Genomic DNA, 11,990 nt, shown 5'->3' with positions numbered 1-11,990 from the left:
TATTTATTATTTTTGAGACAGGGAGAGACAGCATGAACGGGGGAGGGTCAGAGAGAGAGGGAGACACAGAATCCGAAACAGGTTCCAGGTTCTGAGCTGTCAGCACAGAGCCCAACACGGGGCTCAAACTCACAGACTGCGAGATCATGACCTGAGCCGAAGTCAGATGCTTAACCGACTGAGCCACCCAGGCACCCCTAAATCTGTCATATTTTTAATAAGGTAAAACATTTAAAATAATTCTCTTTGAAATGTGTTAAGAGCAGTACAGTAAAAAATAGTGCTTCTTTGTGTGTGTGTGTGTGTGTGTGTGTGTGTGTGTGAGCAAATAAGAAAACCAAGAGATTCTGAATATTTCTACTTAGTTTCTAATAATCACGTGTTAAGTCATTAACAGAAGAGGACTCCCGTCTAAAAGCTTTACATCCAGTTGCTGTTGGTGATGGTCCTTGAGGGCAGTGGCCATATCTTACTCATTTCTGTCTCCTTAAACAGCACCGTGCCTGGTTGGTAGTAAGTACGTAATTGTTTGCTGGGAAGGTCTTTAACTTACAACTTTTATGATGAAAATGTAGTCTAATAAATCAAAAACTGTCAAAAATGTCATGAAGAGGAGGATAAAGGATAAAAGTGTTTTTGAGCACATCTTGTAAGAGTGTAGAAAAGCAACATCATAAATACTAACCACAACAATGTCAAATACAGAAACAAGATATCCACAGGGTCTTGGAGCAGAGAGGCAGGGGAAGGAGAGCTGGGTTAAGATTCAGGGAGGAGAGTAAGAGCCTACAGAGAGCTCAGGGAGTTTAAGGGGAAAGTGGGAAGGGCGTGAAGTCTTGAGGGAGACTATACTGTAAGTCTAGTATCTTTGAACTCTGGCAACAGGCCTCATTAGCCAGGGCCAGGCTTCTTGGGACTATCCACTTGGAAGAGAGAAAATGTGGACGGGTAATTTTTAAGCTTCCCATGTCTTATACATTCTCTCCTGCATGCTCTTCATACCTAAAATTCCTTTAACAGAGAAGAGTCTTTGTTGTATATTAGGGTAAGTGGTATAACATATCAAATTACACAAAAAATTCATTCATCCTATGGTTTAATCAGATTATTAACTGATGATATGAACACTGATATGATGAAACTATTTTTCATTCTACCAGAGGTTAAGAATGAAAGGAATAGGGAAGATGTACCTAAAATAGACCTAAAAGGGGAAAGGAAGGGGCAGGGAAGGGGAGGGCTGCTGAAAAATCAAACCATGTACACTTTACTCCTCCATTTATGATAAGGTGTATTTTTGTGAAATGGGCAAGAAAAAAGAGGAGCTGAGGACATAGCAATTTTTGCCATAAATGGGCTGATTCAGAAGCTCTGCTTTAGACAGTTCTTAAGGCTATTTATTTTTCCCCTGCAGCTTCTGGTTTAAAGAATTTTTGTTTCAGTGATTTGTGGCAATACCACCTCAATGGATCCAAAATTCTTGAAACTATTTTTTCATTTCTTTAGCCCTAGTTAATTTTGAGGTTAACAAATAGTGATACGAAATTAAAAATAGATTCCTCAGTCACTTATAAAATTTAAATAAAAGGAAGCTTTTATTATGCTGTATTATAAAATTTACGAAGAATCCACTCCAATTATATTCTGATCCCAATTTCCTTTTTTTTCAAATTTTTTAATGTTTATTTTTGAGAGAGAGAGTGAGAGAAACAGTGAGCATGTGAGCAAGGTTGGGCAGAAAGACAGAGGGAGACACAGAATCCGAAGCAGGCTCCAGGGTCTGAGATGTCAGCATAGAGCCCAACGTGGGGCCTGAACTTGCGAACTGTGAGATCATGACCTGAGCCGAAGTCGGACGCTTAACCGACTGAGCCACCCAGGCGCCCCTCCTGACCCCAGTTTCTACGGAGATCTCAAATGCTCAAAAAACTAAAACTACTTAATTTACATAAAATAGCAAAGGAAACAGCTTTAAAAAATTCCTTTGGCAGTCCCTTGGTGTGAGTGAACCTGTACTTCACACATTTTGAGTTAGTTTTTCCTCCAATTTAAAGTTATTGCTGAGTAATAGTAGATATTTTAAAGAATGTTCATTGATTAGATTCTAGAGAAACTCAGTCACCAAAAAACCATTCATGGGAAAGCCTGGGCAAATCAAAATCAGCAGGCAGGCATGTAACTCAGATCAAGAACTTCCTTCTCAGCATGGTTACCCCTTGTCCTCTTGGGCCAAACGCCAACCTGCAGGTAATTCTCCTGCTGTGATGGAGCCGGTCAACCAGAGGGTACACTGGAACAGCATTTCACTGCTTTTTAACACCTCCGGTTCTGGATATCCGACTGTGTATGTGAGACCCTGTTTCCAGCTCCTACTGTCATTTCCCTGAACCATCCCTCTAGTCTCTTCTGAAACTTGCATCAGGCCAACTCATTTCCTTACGATCTGACGGAGAAAGTGCACAAGATGTGGCCCGACAGGGGACTCTCAGGTCTCACTATTTTTCGTGACTGACACTGGAAGTGGAGATGGAATACCCAGGCAGGAGATAAACACACACACGCAGACTTTCACCACCCTGCCACATAATCCAAAATCATGACATTAACTTGAGAATTAATGGGAAAACATGTTGTTGGGTTTTTTTAAGGAAAAAATCAGGAACAGGAAAATTGATTTCATTTATAAGCTTTTATACTAAGAATGACTTAGATTGCTTTTCGTGCTTACCTTAATTAACATAAATTTCTGCATTGGTTCAACCCATTCTAATAGAACAATGCTAGTCTGAAGCGCCCCACATAGGTACTTATGGCCTGTGTAAGGATTTCGCACTGTCAAGGCAAAAAAGTGTATGTAAGTCCTCTTATGATACAAAATCCTTATGATAGTAGTCGCAAGCTCTGAGAACAAACAAAAGCTGGCTGCTAGGTCAATTTCTTAATTAGACTACAGGGTGAAAAAACTTTCAGGTAACAGCAGGAAACTCCTTCATCACTTGCAGGATTTCTGTCTAATGCACAAACGAAACCGGTGGTTGTTTTGGGGTCTAGGGTGGGAAGAAAGATTTTGCATCTCATGGGAGCAGGGAGATTAGGTGAGGCAGCAGGACCCTAAAGGAAGGGTCCTAAGAAGATTTGGGGGGAAGTTGCCAAACTGATAGGCTACAGCACACTTCGGGACAGGTGATTAAGGATGCTTTTGGTAGTAATGTTCAGAGGTAGTAATGCTTTGGTTGCAACAGCATGAAGACGTTAATGAAATCTCAAAATACAGGTTTACAAATAATAAAACAAAGCCTCAGAGTTTCTGAAGGGAAGAGATTTTAAGGGAAAAGATTTTTTTGGTTTTGCTTGATGCAAATAAAACAGCTGGTTGTTATGGGGGTGGGGAGGGATTCGGGGTCGTGTGTGTGAACAGAGACTATAACCTTCACACCACAGGCATAAGGTTTCACACATTAAAGGCATGAAAATATATGCTGAATGAATAAATGCAGTCTCATAAGCCATTACCAAGCAGCATGTGAATGACAAGTAACAGGCCCCTTGGAGAACAGGGTGTGATAAAGTGCCGTAATAAAGTCATCCTACTTTCTCCATTTATCCAGTCAATAAATAATTTGCAAAACAACTGTTATGTACAAGGTACTATATTATAGGGTTAGTCTACACGGAGACTGGATGGCCAAGACATTTGTTTTACTCAAGGGGTAAAAATAAACTATCACTGGCAGAATACCCTGGAGAAGTACTGTTTCATACTAGATTTAAAAATGAGCCTCACAGTGTTTTCTCATTCGCTCCGCAAAGCAGGAGAGCTATGTGCTATGGAACAGTTTACTTACCAACACAACATTTCTGACACCACTTGGTTTCAGGGATTTTTGCTGATACAGCAAATTTCCTAAATGTAAATGAAAATGAATATATAATACATGTAGGTAAAGTTAGTATATGATAATGGCATCATTACAGATTAATGGAGAATAAAAACTGGTGCTGACATAATAGGTAATCTATTAAAAATAATATATTTGATCTGTTTCTCATCCCTCTTCCAATCAATTCCAAATAGATTAAAGATTTATTAAAGTATGAAAAACAAGACTATAGAATATTTAGATTTAGAAGAATAGAACCATGGGATTTCCTTAAAAAATACAAAAAGAAACAAACTATACAGGAAAATATTAATAAACTTCTGTTTTTAATGTTTATTTATTGAGAGAGAAAGAGTGTGAGCCGGGGAAGGACAGAGAGAGAGGGGGACAGAGGATCCAAAGCTGGGTCTGTGGTGACGGCAGCTTCACCTGAAGCAGCCCAATGCAGGGCTTGAGTTCACTAATCACGAGATCATGACCTGAGCTGAAGTCGGACACATAACCAACTGAGCCACCCAGGCACCCCAATATTAATAAACGTAACTGATACTTTTTTTACTTAGGGATCCCTACCACTTCAAACTACAGGTGGCAATTTGTTGAATGAATTTGAATATATTAACAACTTTGGTTTACCAAAAGATAACACTAAAAAAGTAAAAAGATATGCCATAAACTGGGGGAAAGATATTTTTTAGCACATATAATAAATTTAAGCTATGTAAAACATTGTCTTATCACTAAAACAATTTATAAGAACTTTTTAAAGAGATTTTTATTTCTCTGCTCAGGAAGAGTGAGATATAGATTTTCTGTTAAGGTCCTTTACGGGTTCTGCAAACAGGTGATTCAAACTTAATATGTAAAAATCCATTTGTTTTTTAAACTACAATTAAAAAAAGTACCCATGAACTCAAATGGCTTTATAATGAAAATTAATATAACAGACTGCTAACGTACCAGGTTTTGCTAGCCTCAAATTATACTTCTCCATTTCTGTACACATAAACTTCTTTTACATGTGTAAACACGCCACATATTAGAGGTCATTGCTCTGCACATCTTTTTAAAAAAACAAAAGAGTTGCCCTTTGCTGGTAACAGAACTGTAGAGCATGTATGTGATGCGCAATGCCATTCCAAACAAGCTCAGAATAATCTTATTTTTTTTTAAATGTTTATTTTTACTTGTTTTGAGAGAGAAGGGCAGACGAAGAGGGAGAGAGAGAATCCCAAGGAGCCTCTGCGTTGTTAGCACGGAGCCTGATGTGGGGCTCAATCTCACAAACCGTGAGATCATGACCCGAGCAGAAATCAATTTGGATGCTTAACCAACTGAACCACCCAGGCACCCCAAGCTCAGAATAATCTTGATGTATGTTCCTATCACTGTACAACTGGCAGCTGAGTAATAATCAGTCATATAATGCTGAGGTATTGTAATTTTAGCTTTTAATATGTTTTATATGCCGGTATTTATAAAAACCTATAGTAACTATTGCTAACATTTACCGAGATCTTATTGTTTACCATGAATTTCACATGTTCTGTCAGTCCCTCTGATAATGCCGTGAGATAGGTCACAGTATAGAAATCTGAAGGTTAGGGGGTGTGCTCAGCACGGAGCCCACTTAGAAGATTTTCTCCCGCCTCCCCACCCACCGCTTGTGTGTTCTGTCTCTCTAAAAAAGAAAAGAAGAGAAGAGAAGAGAAGAGAAGAGAAGAGAAGAGAAGAGAAGAGAAAAAAAAGAAAAGAAAATAAAAGAAAAGAAAAGAAGAGAAAAGAAAAGAAAAGAAAAGAGAAGAAAGAAATCTGAGGGTTAGATTTAGTAATTTCCTCAAGATCATACAGTTAGCAATTCAGGAAGAACTCTACTCTAGTGTCTTAGCCTAACTGCAACATTCATAGTGATTCAATTTTGAAAACAAATCTACTTCTCTTTTATGATTCTGGATCACTTTAAAGAGTATTCTGAGTTTGCAAGGTAAGTTGTTAAAATCTGTTATCACTTGTAAGTACTTTATCCGTGTGAATTAGAATTTTGTTGATACTATGGTACCTAAACAGTGACACAGAAATTAGTCAGATACTGAGGGACTAAATGACTAAAGTGACAATCTAGAATATCTTGATTCAAATTTTGGGTTAAAGCCCCTATTGTTCCTCTTGACTAAGTTCATACTGGGGAGAATTTTACATTCCAATTCATAAATTACATTAATAATTACAAAAATACCCCTTTGATAGGCATTGGATTTTCATACAGTTTAAAATAAAACAAAAATTCCACATACCCTTAAATTAAGTAAACTGCTTGAACCAAAGTGCAAAGTACAGTTAAAAAAAATCTCAATCAAGCTCTTGATAGATTTCCACTGCAACCAACTTAATGTTCCTCGTCCACACTTGTGAACTTGTCCTTTGACCCCCAACGTTAACTTAGAGGTTAAGTTACTAAATCTGTCAAACCCAGGAGGATTAATTGACTGCAAGGTTTTGAAAGATTATAAAGAATGCTACACAGTCAAGACAAAATCAACTACTAAGTATAGCTTAGAAGTTAACGATAATGAAATGGTTCAAAACTGAGCTCTGAGCAGCACACTGATATGTTATAAAAACTCATAATTTTCTACAGTGATCTACATATAGACTTACCTTAATTTTAGTTATGATTTTACAAGGCAAAAAAATTTATTTACAGCACCCAATTAACTAGAATCCTGTGAACCAACATTCTCAATGTACTTAATGTAAGATATTTTAGGGTACATTACAGACACAATTCAATTTGCCATGACTAACAATAATGATAACACGACTATTTCTTAAGAGCCTAATATGTGCCAGAAACCATGGTGGATACTTTTCATACATAATTTATAATTTTTAAAACAATCTGCAAGATAGGTATACTGGTTCCATTTTACAGATGAATACCCTGAGAAGTTGTACAATTTATTCTAGGTCCTGAACCTAGTGAGTGAACAATGTAGGATTTAAATTGAAGTCTACCTGGATTCTAAAAATTATGCTTAACTGAAGCTTTACCATACAATACAATGAGTACCTATATTTATAATGAGAACCACAGAACATTATAAACTTCCCAAAGGAAGTTTAATTTGTGCTCACTTTACGGCAGAAGAACATAAAATTTTATTGTGCAAAAAAGGTTTTCAGATTTCTTGCCAGTAAATGAGAGAATTAAGAGTAGATTCTAGGGGCGCCTGGGTGGCTCAGTCTGTTAAGCATCTGACTTCGGCTCAGGTCATGATCTCATGGTTCGTGAGTTTGAGCCCCACGTCGGCCCCTGGCCCCATTCTTGGGGTAGTTCTTGCCCTTAACCCCAACTGTAGACATTACAGTAGAAGTATAATAAGTCAAGTTCATAGGTGCAACTCTGAGTCATCATGAAAAGGTCCAATTAAACTCAATGTAATCTATTTTAAGACAGAAAAGCATGCAGTATAACTTTTAAATGATTTTCATCAAAAAGATTAATTTTGAAAAAGTCTTTTGCACAAAGGGGCACATTTTAGCTGTAAACTCAGCATTGAGAACAGCTTTTCAAGGTACTTGAGAGCTAACGGTGTACATTAGTTGCTTTACAACTGATACGGTAAAGGAAGAATGGCTAGAGTATAATGTTTCTGTAACATAAAATTTATAGCAGACTCAGAAGACCTTTCGGTCAATAAATGAAGTACAATATAATAAGCAAAGGAGGAGAGAACATAATGAAAAATCCCTGAAAGCAGAAAAGCAAAACCCCTCAATTCCTAAGTAATTATCTCCTAATGTAAAAACCTTGATTTAATAAATCATTTTGACTTTCTAAGTTTAGAAACTGTGCTTTGAGACAAATTCACGTTATTCAAATTAACACAAATATGTCCAAAGCACTGGATAGGAAGAAAAATTACTAGCAAATTATAGAGAAAAATCAGTTTTAATGTTGTATGAAATACTAAACAGTAATTAGTTTTAAACTTCTAGAGGTGCCTCTCAGTTCTTGTGAAAATCTATTACCTCTCACAAGTTTTTCATTACACATGATTTCTACTAACGCAAACTAAGTGCTTTTTCAATTTCTGCAGTGTAACTATTATTTAGAATTAATTAACATGTAATCTCTAAGGATGAGACATAAGTGCACAGTTACCTTGGCAGTATTCGGTCAGGGAGTTTGTGTGCTGGAATAGCAACAGGTAACTTTTGCATCTGTCTTGCATAATCAAAAAGCCCTGGTAAATTATGGGAATAAAGCTGAGAAGCTTTACCTGTAAAAAAAAATATAATAAATAAATAAACACGATATAAAAGCTAATAACATAAATAGGAACAAGTGTTAGGTATCAAAAAACTAGGGGCTCCTGGTGGCTCAGTTGGTTAAGGGTCTGACTCTTGGTTTCAGCTCAGGTCACGATCTCAGCATTTGTGAGTCTGAACCCCACGTCGGGCTCTGCACTAAAAGCACAGAGCTTGCTTCAGATTCTCTCTCTCTCTCTGCCCCTCCCCAGCTCGCTCGCTCTCTCTCTCTCAAAATAAATAAACTTAAAAAAATAAAAATAAAAACTAAAAGACTTACCAGATATTGACAGTAAGCAATTGTTCATCACATATAACCATGTACACCTTCGGGGGAATAGCTGATAAAAAAAAAAAAGTGCAAAGTTTATAAAAGATAGTAAGTAAAATGCTTCTATTATATGTCCGTGTTGAACTGGTCATTCAATTTGCCAATTCTAGGTCTTTCTTGTTTCCCTAGATCTAGTGTTTCTCTATGGGAGGAATACAAGTGGGAGAGGCAGTGTGGTCAAGTAGTTAAGCACATGAACTCTGGAGCCATCTGGCCTGGGTTCATATCCCAGTTCATCCACTCAAGCACTGTAAGATCTCTGAAAAGTTACTAATCCTTTCTGTGCCTCGGATTTCTCATCTGACATGCAACTCATAATGGTATCTATCTCTGAGAGTTGTGAAGATTAGTTACTCTATGTAAAGCATTTAAAAACAGTATCTGGTGCATAGTAAGCTTTATACAGGCATTAGCTACTGATGTCATCATGATCATTTCTGTAGGTTGTTTAGCATTGCTGGCCTCTGGGTACTAAACATCCAAAGCTTCCCCCAGTCACTGTGACAATAAAGAAACATCCCCACGCAATTCCAAACACACTTTTTCCTTTCTGCCCCAACTCAACATTTCCTTGCCCTTTGACCAAAATCTCTAGCGTCATCTGCCACCATGCTGCAAACCGTTCTACACGGATCAGTTCACGAACAAAGCTCTGGGGTTTGGCAGCTGCCTCTCCCCCCCCCCCCCCCCACTTCCTGTTACCATTCTGCACTCATTCTACACTCGAGTCAGACTGTCTGCTCAGGGTTCCCCACCCTGGCCACTCCGCTGCACCACTTCACACCTTCACACTTACATTTACCCTCTCTCTGTCTGGGAACGTTCCGCTCATCCGCTCATTGCCATTTACGGTCTCTTCTCACTTCCCCACAGGAGGTGCTAGTGGCGTGCGCTCACTCCTAGTGTGACACCTAACCTGAGTGCTACAGCTACTGCCACGCCTCTATTACACCCGTGAGGTCCTTGAAGGGTAAGGACTAGTCCTGCGAATACGTCCTCAGTACCAGATAAACACAACATACTTGATGAAGCTTTTATGGATAAAAAAATAAAGAGGCAGAAAATCACAGAACTGAAACTTATTTCTCACCTAGTGTGTGCGTACGACTTTAAAAAAGGAAAATACAAAATAATGTACCTGTTCCATCGATGTTTCATGAAGTTCATTAAGATTCAAAGTATAAATTCCTTCTTCAGCACCAAATATCAAGTACTGATCTGAAATGACAAAAGTAATTCACCGGTTTTGATAAAAAAAAATATTTTCAAAATGGATTTATATAGTTTAAAATTATGTACATATGTACTATAACCTGAAAAAGGAATTACTGTGATTGACAAGCTATAGATACATACATACATACATACATACATATATATATATTTTAATGTTTATTTTTGAGAGAGAGAGAGAGCAAGTGAGGGGGGCAGAGAGAGAGGGAGACACAGAATCCGAAGCAGGCTCCAGGCTCTGAGCTGTCAGCACAGAGCCTGATGCAGGGCTCAAACTCATGAACTGCGAGACCATGACCTGAGACGAAGTCAGAGACTTACCCAACTGAGCCACCCAGGCACCTCTAAGCATTAAATATATTCTAATACAAATTAAGTGGCTAAAAACTCTGCCTTAATGAACTGAGTTATATATAAATACCAGCCTCAAAGCACTGAGGAAAACTTTTATGTAAAAGAGGTTTTGAAGACTGGAATGCTAGGGTTCCTCACTCATCAGAGGGTGCTGAGGACTGGCAGAGAATCCATAGCTCATTTTCTACAATTCTTTTAAGAGAAGCCTGGGTGCCTCAGTTGGTTAATCAACCAACTTCAGCTCAGGTCATGGTCTCGTGGTTCTTGAGTTCAAGCCCCACGTCGGGCTCCGTGTGGTCAACTCACGGCCTGGAGCCCCTTTCAGATTCTGTGTCTCCCTCTCTCTCTGCCTCTCCCCCACTCACACTCTGTCTCTTTCTCCTTCAAAAATTAACAAACATTAAAAAAAAAAAAAGTTAAAAAAAAATTCTTTTAAGAGTATAGTTGATGTACAGAATGTAAATAAAGAACTGATATAGATTCAAAATATTTTTGCAGATGGGCTACCGCTGTAAGAAATAACATCAAAAACCGGGATCTGGCTACTGCCTATTTAAAAAACTAAAACTTAGATACCTGGCTAAGGTACTCAGTATCTTCTAGAAGATGTTAGTTTAGCTATGGTCCTGTCTGATCTGCTTTTGACAATATAAAACAAGTCAGGAAGTTCTCCAGACTAAACTGAAGCATGCTAAGAACTTAGAAGGCCAAGAGCATTGTTATACTGCCCAATATTTAGGATTAGTAATGGCAGATTGAAGACATAAGCTTTGTGGTCCAAGAATACAACCTAACCAGGTTTGAACTGCAGCCCTCCTACCGACCGGTGATGAACCTTTCTGCATGTCACTTTCCCTACCTGTGAAATAAAAGTTCCCACCTTGGATTTCTAAAAGATTTAGTAAGAAGATGTGTGTGTGTGTGTGTGTGTGTGTGTGTGTGCGCACTTATGCATACCTTATACACAGATATATAGTGGGAGAATGCAGATAGTCTTTAGTCAGTGACTAATGGCAACAATTCTTATTATGATCTCCTTTAAGGTGGAGAGATCCTCTAACGTGGTCACCACACCCTGGACCCTGGGTAGCTAAACTCCTTAACAACAGTTGTGTCTAAAACACAAAGACAGTGAGTGTGCAGCAGTGGAAAAAACTTTTGTGGAGAATATTAGGGTGGCATAGAGTACATGGTTTTGCTATATTAACATGGGGACAACACAGTGAAATTTTAGTGTCATGGGTCACCTCAAGCACTGCTAATAAGCTAGAGAAACATAGCCTAAAAATTTTTTTTGAATTATAACAAAATATTTTTCAGAAAGACATTCAGAGCAGGAAGAAAACTGAATACTTCCATGAGCTCAGTTTAAAAAACAACTAGAAAGGGGCTGCCTGGGTGGCTCAGTTGGTAAAATGTCCGACTTCGGCTCAAGTCATGGTCTCACAGTCCATGAGTTTGAGCCCCATGTCGGGCTCTGTGCTGACAGCTTAGAGCCGGGAGTCTGCTTCAGATTCTGTGTCCTCCTCTCTATGCCCCTTCCCCACTCATGCTGTCTCTCTCTCAAAAATAAACATTAAAAAACAACAACAACAACAAATAACATATAGTACTACCTCTTGTATCTGGGTTTATCCATGATGTTGCACAGTGAATTTTCAAGGGACATCCATTAAAAACCTTTGAAAAACATGCACCCATCTGGAAAAACAAAGAATAACCAAGTAATACGATATTCCCTGCTAAGAAGGAAATTATAACTGCTACAAAGGTGAAAATTTTCTTATTTATTGAATCATTGAAATGTTATTAGTGAAAAATGTTAAATAATCTTAATAATACAATGTTATTAATCATTGAGTTTAATACTTCAACATGAA

General features: G+C 38.1%; 1 protein-coding gene across 5 annotated transcripts in view; it reads right to left on the bottom strand.

The window, feature by feature from the left end:
• The window catches only part of MAP4K3 (mitogen-activated protein kinase kinase kinase kinase 3), a 207,365-nt gene that overhangs the window by 18,692 nt on the left and 176,683 nt on the right, over nucleotides 1-11,990 (bottom strand). For all 5 annotated transcript variants that reach the window (XR_007462406.1, XR_007462407.1, XR_007462408.1 and 2 more), the window contains 6 exons: nucleotides 11,727-11,811; nucleotides 9,662-9,741; nucleotides 8,473-8,533; nucleotides 8,047-8,164; nucleotides 3,846-3,904; nucleotides 2,729-2,832 (listed from right to left, as the gene is read on the bottom strand). Coding sequence is in view for 1 of the 5 variants with exons in the window: in XM_049652249.1 (XP_049508206.1) it covers nucleotides 2,729-2,832; nucleotides 3,846-3,904; nucleotides 8,047-8,164; nucleotides 8,473-8,533; nucleotides 9,662-9,741; nucleotides 11,727-11,811 (507 nt within the window). In the remaining 4 variants the exon portion in view is untranslated. The remainder of the gene's footprint in view (nucleotides 1-2,728; nucleotides 2,833-3,845; nucleotides 3,905-8,046; nucleotides 8,165-8,472; nucleotides 8,534-9,661; nucleotides 9,742-11,726; nucleotides 11,812-11,990) is intronic.

This window comes from Panthera uncia (assembly GCF_023721935.1).
Source record: "Panthera uncia isolate 11264 chromosome A3 unlocalized genomic scaffold, Puncia_PCG_1.0 HiC_scaffold_12, whole genome shotgun sequence".
In the NCBI taxonomy this organism is placed as follows: Eukaryota; Metazoa; Chordata; class Mammalia; order Carnivora; family Felidae; genus Panthera; species Panthera uncia.
The sequence above is the reverse complement of the archived record's forward strand: the minus strand, read 5'-3'. Positions and strand labels throughout refer to the sequence as shown.